The sequence below is a fragment of the Leopardus geoffroyi genome, chromosome B3 (genome assembly GCF_018350155.1).
Source record: "Leopardus geoffroyi isolate Oge1 chromosome B3, O.geoffroyi_Oge1_pat1.0, whole genome shotgun sequence".
In the NCBI taxonomy this organism is placed as follows: domain Eukaryota; kingdom Metazoa; phylum Chordata; class Mammalia; order Carnivora; family Felidae; genus Leopardus; species Leopardus geoffroyi.
In genome coordinates, this window is record NC_059337.1 from 42064371 (window position 1) to 42086244 (window position 21874).

Here is a 21874-nt window from a genome sequence, read left to right on the forward strand (position 1 = left end):
ACACACGCTTTCTGTGGAGAGAAAATACCTGATCAAAGGACTTGAAAGAAGAGCTACAGATACACTTCATACTTTTCAATGAAAATATAATCTGTCATCCAAATCCGTTTCCGTTTATTTCCATCCTCCCATGTTTGCTTTCCAAGAGAACGTCCTCTTCCGCCCTGCAGCACAAGTTTGGCCAACTAATAGTGCTCGTAATCTTTCGTTTGCTGTCAGTCTTCAGGAGTGACCTGTGATATTTTCAGTTTCCAAGTCCAAAAAGACGAAGATGTATTGGAGTTTAGAACTCAAGACAAGTGAGAAAGCAGAAAATCACAAAGACCCTTTACAGCAATACTTTTTCGAGTCACACTGCTGGGGGACAAGGGCATACTTGGTGCATTCACTCACTATGTGTTGGTATATGTGCCATCGCTAGGGACTTAGCTAAGACTTGAGGAAAACCCCCTGAACCACTACAGTCACTGCAAAAGCCTTTATGTATGTGCAGATATATGACCACATCATGGAGGAAGGCTTTTCTGGATGGGGTCTTTCCTGCTGGGTTCTAACTCTAACAGACCAAAAGGATGCTGCCTCGAGAGCTTCTGGAAGGGTAACACTCAGAATTCGGTTTCCCCCAATCTTTGGGATACTGTTTTAAGAAACCATTCATGGGGCGCCTGGGTGGCGCAGTTGGTTAAGCATCCGACTTCAGCCAGGTCACGATCTCGCGGTCCGTGAGTTCGAGCCCCGCGTCGGGCTCTGGGCTGATGGCTCAGAGCCTGGAGCCTTTTTCTGATTCTGTGTCTCCCTCTCTCTCTGCCCCTCCCCCGGTCATGCTCTGTCTCTCTCTGTCCCAAAAATAAATAAACGTTGGAAAAAAAAAAAAATTAAAAAAAAAAAAAAAAAAAGAAACCATTCATGAGGGAAGGTAGGTCGACCACACCATCTAAAGTTCACCAAGTAAAAACATACAAATGACAGGACCACCAAATTTAGAAAATGTCCTACAATGTGCATTTTATTCCATACCATTATACAATGTTTACATATAGTTATAACTCTTAAGAAAATGATTTTTCTTTACCAATTGTACGTAGTGCCTAAATCTTTCACTTGAACATGGAGAAATGGAGAGTGGAAATCCACATCGAATGCTATCCTACAAGTTGTAATGAGCCGCAGGTGTGCCAATGAGAAGGCCCTAGAAGTCTTAAAAGAGCAGCGTGCCTTACAAACCCTTGGCGTTAGTGAATTCAGGCATACCGGATCCGCAGTCTCATCTCATAATAAAACTCAAGACAAAATAAATTAGTGTCGGACAGGATTCTAAATTGTACAATATTGAACGAAAGACCACAGTGGGACCTTTTGTTTAAAGTAGCACCAATCCACACCTGATTGCGTTTTCAACATTAACCTTCCTGTTGATACATCATTGGCACTTTGAGTGGAAATCTTTCTGCTTTAGTGAGGATTCCTAGACTGGCTGAGTATACTGTGTTGCAAAACTCTCTACTAAGTGTGGCAACGTCAACCCGGGAAATGGCACATTTAAGTCATTACGGCCCTGCCATGGGCTCCCCTTGTCTGTGTGTATGTGTGTGTGTTTTCCCCACCCCCTGACCTAGCTGGTATCTTGTGGATGTTTCTGTGACAGTGTAAAAGTAAATAAAAATGCGTTTAAGGGGTTTCATGGTAAGCGTGGTGTTTCAAAACAAACAAAACAAAACAAAACAAAACAAAACAACAACAAAACGACATGAAAGAGTGTGGTCGCAGCTAAGGAGGGTTCACATGTTGTTTAACTCCAGTAAAGTCTGATCCAGCATCTGGTGCATACTAAGGTTTTCTTCTTTGGCATGAGCCACTTTCTCTGTGATGGGATTAGAAAATTAAGTCATGAATAGCTGCACTTTGGACACAGAGGCGGTTTGTACATTTAGGCAGGCAAACATCAGTCACAAACAAAGATGAGATGATTAGGACAAGGCATGCTTGTAAGATACTGCTCATTTCCAGACAAGGACCTACAAAGGGAGAAGACATCTCTGACCCAAAGGGGCTAGAGGCACAGCAGGTTCTCACAGAGCAGTCAGGGGAACCTCCACCAACAGGCCACTCTGAACAGAGCACGGGTGGGGCTTGGTGAAGGTCCCCCGGCCGTCTGCCACAGGGACAGCGACGGTGCTTGCAGCACTCAAGTTACTTATGGCAGACATTTCTGAGTTACAGGCAGTTAAAGATCTGGGAGCTGTGTTTAACACAGAAGACAGAGATGATATAAGTGGATATTCTGACAACTTTTAAAATGATTTATTTCTGTTGCTCGTTAAAAAAAAATATCCAAGTTTCATGCACACTTCAGTAGGACATTCTCTTACTATTCTTATATTTATTATTAGCATGACATTCTCACCAGATTCCAACAACACCATTAGACGGAATAAAAGCATACCTTTTAGACAATCAGGGACTTCTGACATGAGCTCCTGTTTTCAAAAGCTATTTTGCCCAAGCATAGGTACATTTAATCAAACGCTATACCAGATATTAAGAAGTTAGGAATATGAATATGTAATAGCAATATATATATATATATTATATATTGCATCATATATAATATGTATACGTATATAGTTACACACTCCTTGGCTTTGGCTTTCTAACTTAGGCAGAACTCATTCTCTGTGGGAAACAGAAAACAATTTTTGGTCCCCATTCTGTATCCGTTCAAACAAGAAGAACTGCGATTGCTGAATTGATTGTTATAAATATTTGATCCATATACATACACATAACTTTACCATAAAAGCAGTTTTGGGTCTAAAGAGAACTTAATTATTCCAGATTATAAGAGGAAGAAAGACGCAGATGAAGCCAGCCTTTCTGCTAACTCCCTCCATGTACGATTCTGCAGAGAGCAAGTGCTGTCGGCCCTATTAGTTGAAGGCATGGCAGGCCTGGACTTCCTGCCCATGGGCTCCATTCCTAGAATTCAGCCCAAGTTCTTTCCCACTTAAGTTTAATCCTCATTCAGGGCCAGCTTTAGTTGGTTAGTTAGGCGGCGGTTTTGCTCAAGTTGCTGGTAGAGTTGATCTGTACAGGTCAGCAAGCAGGTTAGCAGAAGAGAAGAGGCAGAAGGAAGACAGGTTAGCCAGACGTGGTGAAGGAGTTAACAGAGATCCCTCAGGTCACCTGCCGAGCAGCTCACCCTTACCCGGTGGTCGTCTGTCCCGTGCTCAGGAAGGATGGGTGGGAAAGGCCTGATAGACTCAGGACGAGCCAGGATTTCTCTCTTGGTGGCCAGGGAGGGAAAGGGAGTGACAGGGGCAAGAAAGAGAGAGGGGGAATGTTCCTCTTGCACCTTACTAAAACCCCTAGGTGAACGGAGCCGAATGCAGTTCCTGGCAACAGCCTGAGGAGCCAAGGCAGGGGGTCATGGTGGAGATCTTACAGTGAAACTTGAACCCGCCCATTTTGCCCACCTCTTCCGGGAACCCCTTTCACTTGCGCTCCAGGGACTGGCTCTCCTTTCAGGCAGAACCAGGAGGCCCCCCCACCACCCCCCCACGGCTGCCTGTGCACTCAGCTCTTAAAATGCAGAACTAAGCTCCCTGTCGGTCCCCCAATCACCACCATACAGGGTGCACTCTGACCTCTCGTCGTTTTGACACAGGGTGCTACACTACTCAAAGAGCACAACAACAAGCCCATGTCTCCACGCACAAGTGACGTAAAATTCATTTGCCGACTTCTTGAAGAGAATGGCGTTCGTGTGTGGCGCGAGATGGAGGCGTACAGCACGGTCAAGACCTCAAACATCCACAAGGCCACCGGCACAGCATCAGTTTTACACACTGGCGTCCAATCTGCTCATGCGCTAGGGAGGCCAACTACAGGTGTTAGTCTGTATCTGATGGCCCGGGGGATGCCCTCAAAATGACAAGAACCTGGCATTTACCATGAAAAGTTGGAGGAGATACGACTGGTTCAAATGACAGTGACAACCTGGACCCAGAAATACTACCGACCGATCTCGAAAAGCTGACAATCCTAACCCCAGGGAGAATGAACCCATCCAGCCTCTGGACCCCAGGGGTGTTGGGAAATTAATCAGTTCTTATGTCAGCTTTCTCTGAGAAGTGACAGAAGATGGGGAAGATGCTAGGTTGCACTATGCTTTCTAGCTTGGAGTGTCTGCTACTTTGTCCTCTTTGCTCATCCTCATTTTCTGGATATTCAAAACCCCGGTCAAATGTCACCTCCTCCAGGTAGCTCCACACATACACCATCTAGGAGTTTGGGCTCTCTTCACTCCTCCACCTTCCAGCAAAATGGCCAGCTCATCGAGGGCAAAGAACATTTTGGGCTCAGCTCTTCACCCCCTCTCTGCTGCCTTCCACAGTGTCCTGTGAAGGACACATGCTTGGGGGTTGCAAATTTAAACCCCACTGGCAATATTACCGCTAATGCAGGGGGGCGATCGCCACGGGCAGGCAGGTTTGGCGAAGCTGGAATAAAAGAACTTTGGAGAAACCCTAGAGAATCCAGAAGGTCAATGTAAATTCAGCTTAAATGACAGCTGTCCCTCCACATCCCCCTCTGGGCCTGCTCCACTCCAGCTGTCATGGAGCTGCCATGCCTGGGTAGACTGGGGGCAGGAACCAGAAGTGGTTTTACATTTGGAAGGATTTTCTGCTCCTGTCTTACCTCCCAGATGTCTGGAGCCTCTAGTGCCCAGACTCAGGAATGCTTTCTGTTTGGTCCAACCAGGTTCTTGAAGCAGCTGCAGCTATGGCCTGACTCTCTGAACGAGAAACCTGGACGCTGGCAATTTCTTGACAGAATCAAGGTGCTATTTATCCTTTCGTGCACCCCTACCTCCTGGGGCTATTCCAGATTTGTCTTCCCAATGCATCATTTTCCCGTTTCTCCTTGTAGAATGTACTTACACAAAGTGTGAAAGTCTCTGCAAAGTTTTCCCCTACCACCCCCCCAAAACAGATGTGCCTCCAGAATTAACTGCACATCTGCTCAGCAGAACTTGGAGACCTGTCATTTTGTCTATAGCAGGGAGTAGGGGCACGCAGAGAAGGGGCCCCTTCTATTACTAGGAAGTTAAAAAAATATAGGCAGGAATCACGGTCAAAAGCAGACCCAAGGAGCTTTAGGGGGGAAAAAATCCACGAAATTATAGAAGGCTTTTTTTTTTTTTTTTTTTTTTTTTAATTTTTTCTTCAACGTTTATTTATTTTGGGGACAGAGAGAAACAGAGCATGAACGGGGGAGGGGCAGAGAGAGAGGGAGACACAGAATCGGAAACAGGCTCCAGGCTCTGAGCCATCAGCCCAGAGCCCGACGCGGGGCTCGAACTCACGGACCGCGAGATCGTGACCTGGCTGAAGTCGGACGCTTAACCGACTGCGCCACCCAGGCGCCCCTATAGAAGGCTTTTTTACACTCTCAAGGGAGAGACACTGACTTCCAGATTCCAAATTTTAAAAAGTCTACTATACCAGTATTAAAATGCTTTAATTTATGGCCCTCTTAAAGAGTATTTTTTCTCAACTCTGAAGTCTTTGTGGAGCAATTGACAATATTTTCAGTTTGTCTACATTTGAGTATAGTGGTATATGTCAACACTCTCAGGCTAACAAAAACAGATCAAGATCACTCACGTTTAAAACACAGGAGAAATAGAGCCAGACTGCTGAGCTGCAGAAATGTTGGGAAGTAAGAAACAAAAATCCACATCATTTTAAAGTTCTAATTTTGCAATTTTTTTTAAAATCACTTAACCATTGGCGTGCCTGGGTGGCTCAGTTGGTTGGGCCACCGACTTCAGCTAAGGTCATGATCTCTCAGTTTTTGAGTTTGAGCCACGTGTTGGCTTTGTGCTGACAGCTCAGGGCCTGGAGCCTACTTCAGATTCTGTCTCTCCCCCTCTCTCTACGCCTCCCCTGCTCACGCTCTCTGTCTCTCAATAATAAATAAACGTTAAAAAAAATTTTTTTTAATCACTTAACCATTGTTCTTAAAGTAAAAATAGCAAAGCCTAAATAAAATATAACTGTATTCTGGGGCACCTGGGTAGCTCAGTCAGTTAAGCGTCTGACTCTTGATTTCAGCGCAGGTTATGATCTCACGGTTCATGAGTCCCAGCCCTGCGCTGGGCTCTGTGCTAACAGCATGGAGCCTGCTTGGGATATTCTCTCTCTCTCTCTCTCTCTCTCTCTTTCTCTCCCCATTCCCCACTCACACTCTCTCAAAATAAATAAACTTAAACAAACAAACAAAAAAAAACAACAACTGTATTCTGAACAATTTCCACTAACTACACTGGCAAAAAAAGAACCAACCCTAATGGTTATACTTTAATAACAACTACAAATGAAAAAAAAAAAAAAACTGCTATTATCACAAAGATTATGTACGCACAACTCCTCCTAAAGAATACATGAGGTCCTGGGGCGCCTGGGTGGCGCAGTCGGTTAAGCGTCCGACTTCAGCCAGGTCACGATCTCGCGGTCCGTGAGTTCGAGCCCCGCGTCGGGCTCTGGGCTGATGGCTCAGGGCCTGGAGCCGGTTTCCGATTCTGTGTCTCCCTCTCTCTCTGACCCTCCCCCGTTCATGCTCTGTTTCTCTCTGTCCCAAAAATAAATAAATGTTGAAAAAAAATTTAAAAAAAAAAAAAAGAATACATGAGGTCCTTACGGGCACAAAAATGAATCTTGACTTAAATGTAACCATATGTAGAAAACTTAAGATGTCATCTCGTGATCTAAATGAAGGTGGCTAAGTAACGAACATACTTTTAAAAATCTTTAACTGTTCTTTGTGCTGTAAAGGAGGATCAACAATAATCTCAGTAACATTGGCTCCAAGTTCCAGTATGTGAAGTCCCAGCAGTGTGGGACCGCTGTGGAGCCTTCGGCAGAACCTTGTGTTAGTTAGCTGCAGCCCCACGAACAGGGCCAACTCAGCATTGACACATCTAACTACACCTCTGGCAGAGGAAGGCACTGCTCAAGGCACACCTGCCACTCCAACAAGCAATGTGCCCTGTGTGGGTTCTCAGTGAGGACTATACACCAGCACCATCACAATCTCAACAAAACAAAACACCCCACTCTTTAATCTTTGGAAACCAAAACTCTGAGAGGGACCCACGCTTGAGCATTTTTTAAAAGTCCAGTGAGGAACTAGTGCTTTACCAACTTTTAACATTCATGTTCAGAATGAAAAAAAAAAAAAAAAAAAAGGGTAGCAGCCAAAACTAAGCCTCCTATGTGTGAAGCAGATTTGTAGTTTTATTTATTATTTAGTTTTGTTGAAACTGAAATGTCAATAAATAAGAAGTAAAAAGAATAGCAAACAGAAATAGCTTACACAGTGTTTATTTTACACTGAAATGAGGAGCTTCTGTACAATGGAAAGCAGTGTGCCTGGCTCTCAGGCAGGATGCTAAAAGAATGAGCCAGGTCAGATGGAGAACAGACAAACCGCAGAGCTCAGAGAGGTGGGACAGCCAGCTTGATGAAGGGGTCTCAGGAGAAGTGAAGCAAAGAAACTTATCTGCATGAGGAGAAAAGGTGGGAGAAAAAGAAAAAAAGTGGCACAATGGAAAAAAGGAAAAGCAAACTAACAGATGAGAGCAGCACTTGAAACCCAGGCAGGAAGCAGACATGCAAAACCCACTGCCAGCCACACTGCAGGAGGATGTCCCTCCTCGCCCACCCGTGTCTAGACCCAAGGCCAGCACAGGCCCCTCTGGGTGACGGTCCATCGTCAAGAAGGCCCATGAGTAGAATTCAAAAACAGGTTTTAAGCTAACTCACCTTTCAGAATATTTGAGCATTCTTGATGCCACAAATTTTCCCTATAGAATCACCACATTTAGCACCAGAAAAGACCCAGAGACAGATGTTCTGATTCACCCCCGCATTTACAAACGAAGGAAGAGAGGATGGAATTCTCTCTACTTTCCATGGTGACAGTCACGTCTCTAATGGTGATGTGGAAATTCTATAGCCTGTAAGGCAGCAGGCACATGCCACACTCTTTATGCTATCATGTTCATACATGGGTGGGTCTGAAATTTCCAGCTTATGTGGAATTCAGTGCTATATTATTAGAATGAAGAGAACGCTCTGTGGAACACTCCAAGTTAGAATCTAGAGAGGCAGAAGAAGTGTAACGCTTAGGGTGGGTTAGCAATACGTGGATTAGTTGTGTATGATCGAAGTTCGCATGTGAACAAGGTATCTACTCTCTCACTGCCTCACACAGTTAAAGGTGAGCCATTAACTGCTTAACTCATACTGTGTAATCGGTGTCTTGTATCCCAATTCTTTGACACCAGCTGTGGTGTTCACTGTGAATATTTCAATGCCTTTTATTTAAACACAGAAAATTAAAGCCTCGGTTATTCAGCAGATGAACCATTTCTCTCCAGAATTCTTACAGGTGAGGAAGAGATCATCTCTCAACCATTCCCTAGGCTGTACTGGATCAATCTCCTCTCAGATCCTCAGTAACCAGACACTTGAGGGTTCCTTAAGTGTACATTTCTTTTACCAAAAATGATCCTATTGTATTTAATCGAATCTCGGGAAACCGATCTTTGATATTTCCGGGGAAGCTCCTGCACCACTGCGTAGCCTTCTAGTTTTACTTGAGCCTAGTTTAATTTCCTAAAAGGGTAGTGCTCAAGCCATTCGTATTTCAGTTCACTGCTTGGTGGGGACAATCTAGCTCAGAGATCATGAAATAAACACATTCTGAAGGGAAAATGATGTGTATAGACTGACTTAATCTACTCGGCTCTTCTATTAGTAGAATGTGAGCAGACAATAACTATCCTAGATTATGCAGAGAGAGCAAACAGAAAGGTGTGAAGATGGAGATTCTGGAGGTACAGAAGGCAGCAGTGGTGAGTTTATCATATTAGCGTGAGGGCACGGATGTGAGCAGGCAGGGTGGATCAACATTTACATGGAAGTCATATCGTTGAGAGCGTGGTCCAGCTCCTCGCTGATGGCTTTGTACTTCAGTTTCTGAGCGTACAGCTCGTCTATGACCAGGAAGTGGAAGGCAGAGGTGCAAGGGCATGGAGAGTGATCAAGAGATGGAGGGTGAGCGAGGGTGGCATGGACACCATCCCCACACAGCAGCAAGAAAAGGGCAATGCATGAAGGAAGTGATGCCGCAGCAGGTGGCCAATGCAGGAGGCGTGCGTTTTGTTTTTAAATGAATTGAAACAAAAACAAAAAGAACAAAACCCATTAGAAAATAAAACAAGAAAGACTCAATACGAAAAATCATAACAAATAGGATTGGTTTCTCAGTAAATCATGTTACACCCTGAATACAACCACAGAAGGCCGTCTCCTGGGTAGGTAATAGAATAGCTTTCCTTTCTATAGCTATATTTTAATTCCACTGAAGTAGTCAGCCATCTGCAATTCTCAACAGTGGAAAAAATTCCCAAGGGCAGTGTTTTGGAAGAACAATTTGTGACTCTGTAATCCTTATCTGGCTCCGCCTTCAAGCCACTGACTTCCTGACCAAACCAGACCACTGGGATGTCGGTTTCTTAGTGTCCTGTGAGCTACTCCTTTGGTCTTCTCACTAAGCTACCCTGTTACTGGCCCACGAGGTTTGAAAAGCGAGGACAGCCACACGTTTATGGTGGGGCTCTTGCCAAGTCTGCAATTTAGTTTTTGTAGTGATGAAGGTTTCACACTTTGCTGCACTTTGGCAGACTGTTTTACAACCACCTGTCATTCTCTCTTCTCCACTAGCTTGGATGCCTTCGCCAGCCCCTTCTGCCTTTCTTGTATATTCTATGCATTCTCCTTTCTTTCCTTTTCATAGCTGACCCTTCACGAGCCTCAGAGTTCAACATTTAGGATTTCCGTGAGACAAAGGCAGGTGTTACTAGAACAAAAACCTAAATATCTTAGGGGAGAAAGGCTTGAACATAATCTCAAAAAACAATGTCCTATTACCCCCACCCCCCTTTCAGAATATAGAGCATTTACCAAGATATTAAGGACTTAAAACCACAAGGACCCAACTGTTACATTGAATTCACACTTGAAGACGAGTTGTGTCTAAAAACGAATCCATGCCACTCTGACAATTAGGAGGCATCAATAAGCAGAGAATACACTAAGTCATTCTCACCTAACGACAACAAATAAACCTGCCCCACTTCTGCACAGTGTGAAGGAAAGCTGGATGGCATCTGCCCTTACAAAGAGACGTGCCTCATCTGGTGGCTAACAGTCATCTGGAGAGCAGAGGACTCAGGTCCAAGAGTTTAAGAGCCACAGAATGGAAACCCCAAAGGACAGGCAGGAAGAATGTGCAAGAGCAAAGAAGTATATCCAGGAGGATGCACTGGGATTGGCGAAGTGTTCCGCCAGGTCAGTTTTCAACCATAAGGACTAAATTAAAAACAAAACTTAAGATCTTACCTTCTAAGTCATCAATGCTTTTCTCCAATTTAGTTACTGACCTCTCCGCAAACTCAGCCCGAGTCTCAGCCTGTAACGATTCCATTTATTTTAGTCAAAATCGGGAGGTTTTACATTTCTAGGAGCTACAAATACAGGGAAAACTAGAGAATCAAAATCAAGCACAGCACCCATAAAACGGGTCTGAACACTTCAGTCAGTCGCTAGCACAGCGCACTAACTCCAACACCACCTTTGAATATTCCTGACTTGGATCACCATACTTTTGAAATGAAGAAGCCCTGACCAGCTTTATACAAATGGACTCATTTAAAATCCAGTTGGCTTCATCTAAAACACTCATAGTATTACCTCCTTCAGCTTGTCAGAAAGGACCTTGATCTCTTCCTCATATTTGTCTTCCTTCTGCGAGTACTGTAATTAGAAAGAGCGTTCCAGATGTCAGGCTACAGCTCACTCTATACTCAGGTCTTCTAATACAAAGAAAGCACCAGCCCAGCCAACAGATGTTGAGGATCCCTTAGGAGGTAACGGAGCCTCTGGTATCAAATGGCACACTACAATACATTCTCTGTTTTCTTGCCTATTGTTTTACATGGGATAAGAACAAGATAACTTAGCCATGTGGCACTTGGTTTAAATTGAATTGTTATAGACGAGTCACATACTCAACATAAAAGATGTTCTCTATTAAAAAAGAGAATCTGTTATCCAATAACCATCAGGAAATCACCTCAAAATCATGCCATTTGCTAAACAATATGATTTCGTCAGCAGGGCCTCAGAAGAGACAAAGGATGGGTCTTTCGAGCAGCTCTTAAAAGATGCTTCTCCCCCACACCATGCTCCTGGCCTACCTTCTCAGCCTGAGCCTCCAGTGACTTCAAGTTGTTCGTCACAGTTTTCAATTCTTCTTCAAGCTCGGCACATTTGCTAATGTTTTCGATCAGAGGCAGAAAGGGTGGGAGACAAGCCCAAGGAAGGAGGAGAGAAAAAGGAGAGGGATGGGAAAAAATGAAAACCGAGTCCCAGAGAACAAAGGGCTGCCTTAAAGTAGCCAAATCATCAGGTATTAAGGAACTCAATTGTGCCGAGGACACTGCCTCCTTAAATTTGCACCAGCAAAAAGGCAGGGTGACAAAAATCCAGTAATTTTGGAGTATGCTAATTTGGCTTCTTTTTGGCTGCACCAAAGAGCATTTTGAAGGAAAATCAAAGGAGTTTAAAGGACCCAAAGAAAGCACTTAAAGCAAGACAGAAGACAGCAGAGGGTGTCGTTATACCGAACGAACCAGTAGACACTGGAAGCTGAAAGGCGTCTGGGTTGCAGTTAAACCTAAAACCACACATGAGCCATCAGTACCTTATCCTCTGCAGCCATTAATGCTTTCAAGGTCTGATCCATTATTCTTAATTGTTCTTCCAGCTGTCGAACTTGGCTGTTAGTGGACACAGGAAATGCACAAGGCCATTCTCAAAATCAGTGTGCAGGTAAGGCATGCAGTGATACACGCATTCATACAGACACCCCACACAAGTCCTCCGTGTTCCGTACTCGCAGCTCATCCATGTCAGATGAGCACAGGAGGAGCCCGGAGCTGAAACAGGTCAATGTGCAGCTGCCAGAAGGTCATGCTGTTTAGTCACTGCTCTGTAGCACCCCACACACAGCAGACCGGCACCAGGCCCGCTTACCTTTCTGAGAGCTCAGCCCGCTCCTCCGCACGTTCCAGGTCACTCTCAATGATGACCAGCTTACGGGCCACCTGTAGCAGGACAAACACAACACACACACACACACACATACCATGGGGCCAGCAAGCTTTGAGTATGGGGGCAGGACACAGAGGTGGGTACTGGCCCCACCGGCCCCTACAAGTTCTTATCGACAAATGAGATGACCCTCTTTCCCGTGGATGGGAGAGAAGCAACTCGCTACCCGGAGGGCCAGGGCAGAGCAGACCAGAGGCTTCTGCTCACAAAGACTCAGAGTCTCTCGTTTGGGGGAGGCAGTCTGATTTTAAGTCTGACTCAGGTGAAGTCCATTTAATTACAGGGCAGCCAGCCCAAGTGTGGAGGAAGGGGGAGAGAGGAAATTCACCATCTTGAAAATAGCAGAATGGTGAGACAAGATGCATCCAGCAAGGTGGGGGCTGCCAAAAACCACTGAAAATAATCCTGAGAACTCTATCAATTTAGAGCTCTGTACCTCAACCTCCTCTTTGTGGAGGAGGTTAAAAATGACAACAGGATACCAAGAGAAGCTAACTTGAGATGAGCTGGTAAGATGACTAATGGAGTCAACTCTGTATTTAGCAGAGGAAAGGACCTGAGAGCTTCAAAGGGATCCTTTGAAGCATTTCAAAAGTAGCAGGCATAGTGTAACCTGGAAGTAATAATAGTAATAACGATGGTGGTAAATAACAATAATAGAAAAAAGGAGTGTCAATGCCATTTCAAGACAGCCGTGACACATTAAGATAAAACTAAAGCAACAGTCATGTTAGCTCTGTTATCACAGGAAGTTGTTCTCATGGAGACATGACCAGAAGCTGATTCACCTGTGAGCCTATCTTGATAACAGGATTCTACCACCTTGACAAGAGAGGACACATTGAAAAGGGCCTCTTGAATCTACGCGGACTTTAGTGCATGGACTGTGTCCCTATGCTGCCTGAACTGGATCATGTTAGGTGAATCACACCAGGAAGAGCCGCCTGCACGGTGACAGTACGAGAGGTTCTTTCCACAAGTGAGGCCCAACTCTCCTCTCTCCTGGCCAAAGGTCTTTTGTCCTTGTCTGGGGGCTGCACAGCTGGGATATCACAGGGGAAGCTTTGGTCTTTCTCAGCGCTACGGCCTGGCTTCATGATAAAGACTGGGATGCCTTAGCAGGATCAAATAAGAACTGTTTTCTGGAGACAAAGGGAATCTGCTTCTCAAAACCACCCATTTCCACCAAGGAAGCAGATCGTTTCACTGAAGAACGCAAGGCTGTAAGCACTGCTTCCTGGCCCCCACCAAGGCCAATGCAGGGGAGTCTGTGAGGCTTTGGGCCCCAAGATCTGACCTCTTCATACTTGCGGTCGGCATCTTCAGCAATGTGCTTGGCCTCTTTCAGTTGGATCTCCTGAATTTCCATTTTCTCCTCATCCTTTTGGGCTCGACTTTCAATGACTTTCATGCCTCTGAAAAGGAAGACAAGCAGAAGACCCAAGGTTTAGAGGAGACCTCCGTGAACCCACACTGCGCTGCACTGGTCCGTGAGGCTTGGTGTAACCGGCAGACCAAAAGAGAGCACAGGGCTGCTTTTATTTTCCAAACCACGAAGCAAGAGTTTCCAGAGCTGAAGGAAGAAAAAGACATACACTTCTCTGTTTATTGTGAACGAAAGCTCACACTTTCGATACTGGTGAAGCTATCCAGGGAGCTAATGTCAAATGAAAGGTACCACGTCAGGATCCTGCTTGAAACTGGGAGGCATGGAAACAGGAAAAGCCAACATGCTTTACTTGCTATATAAATAATGAGATTTCTTCCTAGTTAGAACAAAAACAAATCTGTCTTCGCGTACTTCTTCCTACAAAGAAGGAAGCTGTTCTCACCCCATCAGTCACAAACGTAAACATTAGACCGAACCATGTGACGCTGCGGACACTTGACTATGTCAGACCTACAAAAATGACAACTTCATATGGGTCAACCTAATACTTTAGATGAAAAACTGTGAGTTTTGCCTTTAAGAGAATTCTTACATAATAGAGGTGTTGACAGAGAGATTGATGCCATCGTCTGTGCTGTCTCTGGATCTCATGGTGTTAAGTTTTCGAAAATGTAAATTGTTGTGGGATGTATTACAGTTTTATGGAATAAGTCATTTTAAAATGGGATTCATTAAAAAAATAAAAATAAAATAAAATAAAATAAAATGGGATTCGTTTACCAAAATCTAAGTAGGCAGTTCAGATGATGAAGTACTACAGTATGTATCAGAAGACTAAAATTCTTGGCTTGTCTATAAATTCGCCGGGAGACTTTGGGCAGGCCACATCAACTTCTGAGCCCTCGTCTTCTCATTTGTAAAAAGAGGGGAGTGGGGTAAGTGATCTCTGAATTCCTTTTTTCCCTACAAAGTCTAACATTGCCAGATTGCCTTTTACGTTTACTGGCAAGTATATTTTAGGAAGAATCAGCCACAAAACCACTGGCATGTGTGCACGGTAAAAGATGATGAGTCATCTTAAGGAATTCCAAAACTCTTGGTTAGGGAAGAAACAATAAGCAGCAGTGAATAAGGAGCTGGAAACTTCAACTTAAATGCTTCTTTAATCTTCAAGGCTGAAATCACTCTTTACCCATGGTGGCAGGGTGCTCACTTCTATCGGAATGAGTGGACAGAAACTCACTTCTATCGGAGAAGGAGAAATGGAAAGAATGACGGATTGCCTTCACCTGCCCAGGCCACAGCACCGATGCACACTCCCAGTGTTCTGAGCCACCACATTACTCTGTCATGCTTCCAAGCAGGAGAACTCTCCAGTTCAGTCTTTCCTGGAACGCTTCTATGCAATATGAATACATTAACTTGAGCAGCTGAACAACTTCTAGAATACACGGAGTTGTGCTGGGCTATATGGCCATGGTATTCCTTTACTACCACAAAACTGAATCTTGGAGTAATAATCAGGTGGAGCCAGGTTACAGGGAGTGGGTTCTGAATACACGAGTATCCGACTATATTTACATGTGCACCAGTATCTTACCAACATTACTAAGTCCAAAACAATTTACTTTTGCAGATAATATTTCTGTTTTATCTGTGCTTCCTCTTCCACCAATTTGCTGGGTTACCTGACAACTGATAGTCCATGGTTCATTTATCTGGGCCCAGTCTCCTTGGCGTATTTTAAATAAAGTTTATCTTTTGGAAATGTCTAACTGCTCTGCGGTCAGCAAGAATGAAAGAACCAATAGGCATCCCTAGAATTTCTCATTTAAAGGTCCATCTCCCTCTCTGGACGATGAGCTCTATGAAGGCAGGAATAGGAGCTCTTTCTTCTTTGTAACCTTGGGATTTCAAACGGTGCTTTGTACACAGGGGCTCCACTTACGTTAAAGGAACAAACCTAGTAAAGTTATACCTGGGATCAACTGAGGAGACGATCCCACCAAGGCACTGTAAAATTGTGAAGCCCCAAAGATCAGAGAAGCCCTCCTGTTCCACCTGGAGGAGAAGCCTGTGCAGAAAGGTGGGCTGGGAGAGGCACCCTCACCTCTCACTCTCATCTGCTGCCTTCTCGGCCTCCTCCAGCTTCTGCAAAGCTGTTGCCAGTCGCTCCTGGGCACGATCCAACTCTTCCTCAACCAGCTGGATGCGTCTGTTCAGAGAAGCTACATCGGCTTCAGCCTAGGCAGAGACAGTGAAAGGCATTTCAGACTGGGAGAGAAAGTGAGGGCACTGCCTACAGGAAGTGGCTGAGTCAGAAACACCGATTTCTGACAGGAAGCCTGGCCGTGTGGTGAGCTACCTCTAAGTGCATTACACACCCTGGTCAAGTCCAGAGTTCTCGAAGACACTGCTACATTGATTTATATAGTGAACGTCCACACTCGCGTGTGTTATGTCCACACGCACCATTCTCAGTGGAGAGAGGGACTGTTACCAAGTGCTCTTTCACTTGGTTCCTTTCTTCCACAGAACTCCACAGTGGGTCCCCCTGACTGCTAAAGGGGCGCTTCATTATGGCCACCTCACTCACGGGGGCTCAAGCACTGGGCAGAGACAAGACCTACCCAGGCTCCGCCACATAGGACAAGAGCAGTCCAGCCGGAAACCAGACTCAGGAGTCTGCATTCTCCTTCCTCCTGGCTACTTTCTCAAAGGAGTCTTAAAAGGAACTAAAGTATTTAAAAAGTCAGCCGTTCTAAAATATATGCCATACAGACACAACCGCCCCTCCCCCACTCCCATTTCAGTAACCCCTTTAGGAGAACTCGGTCATATGCTGGAACAGGGCCAAGACAAATTTCCCAAGTGTTCTTGAGATAAGCTTACTGGCATTTCTTGCAAGGTTGTTACAAGAAAAGTTTCAAACTCCTTAGGAGAAAGCGGTACAGATACTATTTTTATTTAGTATCTGTATCTAAATTAAGATGTTACTTTTCGGGGGATGCAATGATTAGCTGCTATCATAAGCACTTTTTACTGTGAGCCTCAGAACACTTGCAAGTCTATGATGATCCATTACATACACTTGCACTGGTGTTTGTTTCAATATTACGCCTGGAAGTCAAAGAGAGAACTTACTAATCAGGTACCATTTCCTCATCTGCAGCCACTGTGAATGTGTGCTTATCATGGGGTGAGAAGGTTTTCAGGACACCACTTTAGAGTTTTCTAAAAATTACCATACATACTTAAGGCATGCCAGTTCTATCCATATTTCTGTGTGCTTTACTCAGTTGGAAGCTTCCTACATGTAAGGAATCATAGTTCTCTGCACAGAAAGAATATGGGCTCAGTAAATGTCTACTGAATAAAATAAATAAGACTGACGTAATTTAAACAAAAGCAACTTTCTTAGCTCATGGACTCCTGATGTACACAGTCTAAAAGGCACATGTAGTGAGAGACTGTGATTATGGCCTTGAATGAAATGAATACGAGAATGTTCAGCTCTTTGCTCCTCTGGATTTGTAAAATTTTAAATGCCAAGTTTTGTCTGGGAAAGAGAAGTTATTAGGGCATCTCCAACCACGGTGAAGGACTCTTTATAAAAAATTCAAATACACTTTTATCTCGACAAAAATTAACTATGTAGTAGTAACAGGCTAACGGAGACAGGGAATAGGAGAAATGGGAAATGGCTCTGAGGAGGACAATTTGCATCCATATAGGCCCACAAAGTAAATCCTTAGGGGTGCACAGCTAGTAATGGGTTCTGCTAAGTCTGACCGGCCAATGAGTATGTTTTTTTTCTAGAGGAGGAGTGAGAGTAATAGGGACAATGCATTTCTTACATAAAAGGAACTGTCGTTCTAGCCCTATTTCTTAAAAATTGGAAGGAACTATATATTAAGGTCAGGTCAGCTTTGTTCGTTTTGTATTTTCCATTTCTAACACAATTCTATTCCTTTTATGAATGGGGCATGGTGGTGGGGGGGTTGTCAGGAAACAAGCAACTCCGAAAGCTGAAAACAAAAACGAAGAGCAAAAACAAAAATACCTTAGTAGAATGTCTAGGTCATACACTTGAAAGTATTCCTCACCTTTCGTTATTATTTTGAACATGAAGGCAAGTATCTTCGTTACAGGTGCTATGGCCAGAGAAATGTCAACACGATTTTCAAAATGTTTTCTTGTAGCCACCACACTATAAGGTTCTGCTCTGTGTTTCACCTGGGCCCCAACCCTGAGGACTTTGTACTCACAGAAAGAACAGGGTTTATGCTCTGGGGAAAGGACCTGCCGGGTGGCAGGGCAGTCTAGGTCCCCAGCTTGTCATGTGGCCAGGGCATGGAGAGTAAGGAGACCATGCCCCCATGCTCATTCCTGCCTCTGTACACAAGATCTCCCTGCCTAAGCGGCCCCCGTCAATCTGTAGCTTCCTTCTTATTGCCCCTCACTCTAACCACTCATTCCTTTAGCTCTGGACCCTGATACGTAAATGTCACTAACTCTTTCCTAGGAGCGTGTCGTAGAACCTTCGACTTCTTGGCACTATATAGGGCCTCATACAGGGCCCCCAAGCAACAACTGGGAACGGAGGTCTATTCTAGGAGCCAGGACCGTGCACACAGCAGACCTGTGGCTGGTTCACAAAATGGGGTCTCAACTGTTTATCTGGAAGAGTCTCTAGGCATCATCCAGCAGTTCCCACAACTGGCTGTCAGAATCCCCTAGAAGAGGCGTATTAATAATGCAAACTTCCAGGCCCCATCTCCAGAAATTCTGATTCAGGAGGTCAGAGGGGAGGGCAGACATCTGCAACATAAATACGCAACCTGTTCCATCCCTCCACCTTCCCGGCCCCACCATCCAAAGAAGCTGGCAAATGCTGTGGGAACCACTCTTCCAGCTCTCCTTTCAAAAGAAAGGAGAGAGGGAGCTTTGACCCACAGTGCTGATCCTGCTCGGGCCATACAGACATCAGTGGGAGACAAGACTAAAACCCCAGGTGCCTGGGTCCTCGTGTGTGGGCTCGGCCACTTCTCATGGCCTCCAGGGATCTCACAGCAGCCCTGGAATTGGTGGTTCTTACCTCTTACCTTCTCTCTTCCTATGTTAGAGTGGCAAGTCCCCTATAGCCTCTCTCAACACAACTCCCCATGTGACAGAGAGGCTTTGATGACAGGCCTAGGAGAACAGTTACTGTACTGCATAGCATCCACTAAACAAGCCCTCTCCGTCCCTTCAGAGATAAGGTATGGTATTCCACTGAAAACTTCACCAAGTAGCACTCATGGGTGACACCTCACAGGTAGACACAGAGCATCTGCCCTCAAGCTGGGAAGCCAACACCCGCTGCCCCTGAGCTTTCACAGCAGCACGGGCAAAGGTGCTTGTAGGCTACAGCTGGGACCTGGGAGCAGTGTCTGGGGTACGTCTGCACGTAAGCTTTCCCTGGGAAAAACCTGGACTCCCACTGGCTTCTCAGGCCGTTCCACACTGGGATGGCCGCAATTTTGTTTCGGTCCCTGCAACTCAAGTTTAAGTCCATAAATTAATTAAGGAAACTTCTTACTCTTATTTTTACTTGTGGGTGTGTGTGTGTGTGTGTGTGTGTGTGTGTGTGTGTGTATGAGAGAGAGAGACAGAGAGAGAGAGAGAGAATATGAATGATTGAATGAATATATGTGTGTGCTTTGGATTACGCTCTGTTCAAAAGGCCTCTAGCTCTTACCTTCACTAGCCTTTTATTTCTGGTATGTGTTTTCTAAGTTCTGAAGTTTATTTAGGTATTCTCTAAGGTTCCTTCATCACAGAACCTGGGTAGTCTACTTAAGATTTAACCTTCGGTTACCTCTGCCAGTACAAGTCCCCAGCCACATGAGTATGTGTTATTTAAAAAGCACATATAAACAACAAGGAGTGTGGGAAGGGTCAAGACTCCAGACGCAAATCATTTCCAGGCATGGAAATCACCCTTAGTGCGCTGGGTTGGCTTCTTCTAAAAATGTGTTGATAACTGCTGGTGGAGTCTTTCAGTTTGGGATGCTAGTTTCTTTTACTTGAAAAGTGCTATTGTGTCCCAACATGTAATGAGCTACTCAGAAAAGAGACTGCTATATTAGTAAAGGCTACCAATTATCTTCCTGCAGATCTGTTGTTAAACAGCCAGCAGGCACTTTGCAGTTGGGCCTGGCCTGTCCCTGCACCCAACCCAAAGGTACCAGCTACCTACACGGAAAACAAGGGTAGGCACACCGCTCTCCCAACCTCAACAAGGTACTATACAGAATCAAGGGTAGCAGGGCCACTTCAACACAGCAAACTATTACTCCAAATCAGATTTGACAGCAAACTTTTATGATGCCTACATTTTCATGAAATCCAGATGCTTTGGCCAATATAACTCTCTCTCTCTCTATATATATATAGCAATGGTTTTTACTTTGAAAAAGTATTCTAGTTAAAACAGTCAAGAAAATAGCAACTAGGAGAGTAACATTATACCCCAAAAAATGATCCTCTGGAATATGTTTTCAAAGTCCTGCCTGAACCAGAGGGGAACATGGGATGACCAAAGGTCAGGCATTTTTATTTCATGCAAACTGTAGTTATACGGCGAAGGTTTCACCCAACTTGCTGTGTTAAGACCAAGTGACTACAGCCAAGTTAAACTTCTGCCCTTATATGGTAAGGAAAGGGGAAAAAACCACTGATGACATTAAGGGGCACTCCCATGGATAATAGATAAACACAACCTCCTCTATCTGTGCCAAGGCCTATAATTTATGAGGCATATTTGTATAATGAGGGAGAACGGACATGAACAGGGCATTGTAGTGCCCTTGCCTTGCCTACATATGAAGACAGAAATCATGAGCGTATATTCCAGTCATTGCCAGCCTGGGGTTGCCAATGTGAACACAAAGCGCACTCTTTTGAGTTTCCTGGTCTCAGAGCTATTTACCAACTTGAAAGTGGGAGAGGGCAGGGGATTTCTGTTAATTGGTTATTTCCCATGATTTAATAAAATTACTAGCTGAGAACCTATAGGATACATCTTTAAGTCTCGTTGTTTGCTGGATACCACCCAGAAAGGAGGAAAGACTGGCTCCTTCTTGCTACTCTTTCCTTTGGTAATAACAAAAAACACACAAAACCCTAGTGTGTCACAAGACCTAGAGTCAATCATTATATCAAGCAAAGTATCCTCATTCCAACATTTTGAAGGGCCCACACACCTTGGAAAAACAAACCAGTAGGAAATAAGGGATAACCAAGTTTTCCAAGGTAGTGCTAGCCTAAGAGGGGCAATTAACTACAGTACGTCTGAACTTTTCAGAATCAGAATTTAGGGCCAACTCTCCAGTCAAGTATTTCTTGCAGCGGCTCATGATTTTGTCACTAAACCTGTATCCTTGTGGCTAAGAGAAACTGACTGCTAGCTTAACTCACAGCTATGTCTGACAACTACCAAGAGACCACCTTAAATTAACTCCCTCTAAATTACAGTTGCAGAAGTTAGGAACAACTCTCAATCTGCAATGGTCTCTTCTGACTCAGTCCTCAAACTGCTATCTTAAAAGGTTCTGGGGTGCCTGGGTGGCTCAGTCAATTAGGCACCCGACTCTTAATTTCAGCTCAGGTCATGATCTCATGGTTGTGAGATCGAGTTCTTGTGTCACCAGACTCTGCCCTGGGAGTGGAGTCTGCTTAAGATTCTTTCTCTTTCTCTCCCTCCCTCCCTCTCAAAAAAAAAAAAAAAAAAAAAAGTTCTGTGTCCAATCAACCTGGATAGAGTGTTTTCAAAATTACTTCCAAAAAATTCAAACTATTTAAACCACTTTAAACACAAAGCTTTGAAAAGAGTGAAAGCATCATCTTTAGCCAGCAGGCCCAGGAAGACTACCGTTAGAAAAATGATGTACAAAAGAGAAGACATGTATAAAAGTAACAATATGCCCTTCATAAAATTAATCTTCTGTGTCTAACATCAAACACTAGGACAGGAGTCTATAGAAGGCTCTCCTGCAGAGGACTACATGTTCCCTTTCTGAGGAGGGTGAGGGGGGTTCTATCTACTCACTTCCACCACTAATGCCACCTCAACCAAACATTTCCTCCAGTCTGCCCACATCCTCTCTCCATCAAGTTCCCAAAAGAAAAAAAAAAATATCGGTTAAAAGCATTTATATGCAGTGCTTTGACATGTAGTGAAAAGAGTAGGCCATTTTCA

At 44.5% G+C, this 21874-nt stretch overlaps 1 protein-coding gene across 26 annotated transcripts in view; it reads right to left on the reverse strand.

The window, feature by feature from the left end:
- Positions 1 to 979: 979 nt before the first annotated feature.
- TPM1 (tropomyosin 1) overlaps positions 980 to 21874 on the reverse strand; it is a 28370-nt gene continuing 7475 nt past the window's right edge. For 4 of the 26 annotated variants that reach the window (XM_045449505.1, XM_045449502.1, XM_045449521.1 and 1 more), the window contains 7 exons: positions 15743 to 15876; positions 13540 to 13657; positions 12165 to 12235; positions 11327 to 11402; positions 10821 to 10883; positions 10470 to 10539; positions 980 to 1861 (listed from right to left, as the gene is read on the reverse strand). In XM_045449505.1, coding sequence (XP_045305461.1) covers positions 1779 to 1861; positions 10470 to 10539; positions 10821 to 10883; positions 11327 to 11402; positions 12165 to 12235; positions 13540 to 13657; positions 15743 to 15876 — 615 coding nt within the window. In that variant the 3' untranslated portion in view covers positions 980 to 1778. Of the gene's footprint in view, positions 1862 to 2277; positions 3085 to 7371; positions 7564 to 8978; positions 9062 to 10469; positions 10540 to 10820; positions 10884 to 11326; positions 11403 to 11832; positions 11909 to 12164; positions 12236 to 13539; positions 13658 to 15742; positions 15877 to 21874 lie in introns of those variants that run through there. The other 22 variants (XM_045449501.1, XM_045449503.1, XM_045449515.1 and 19 more) reach the window with 9 other exon arrangements.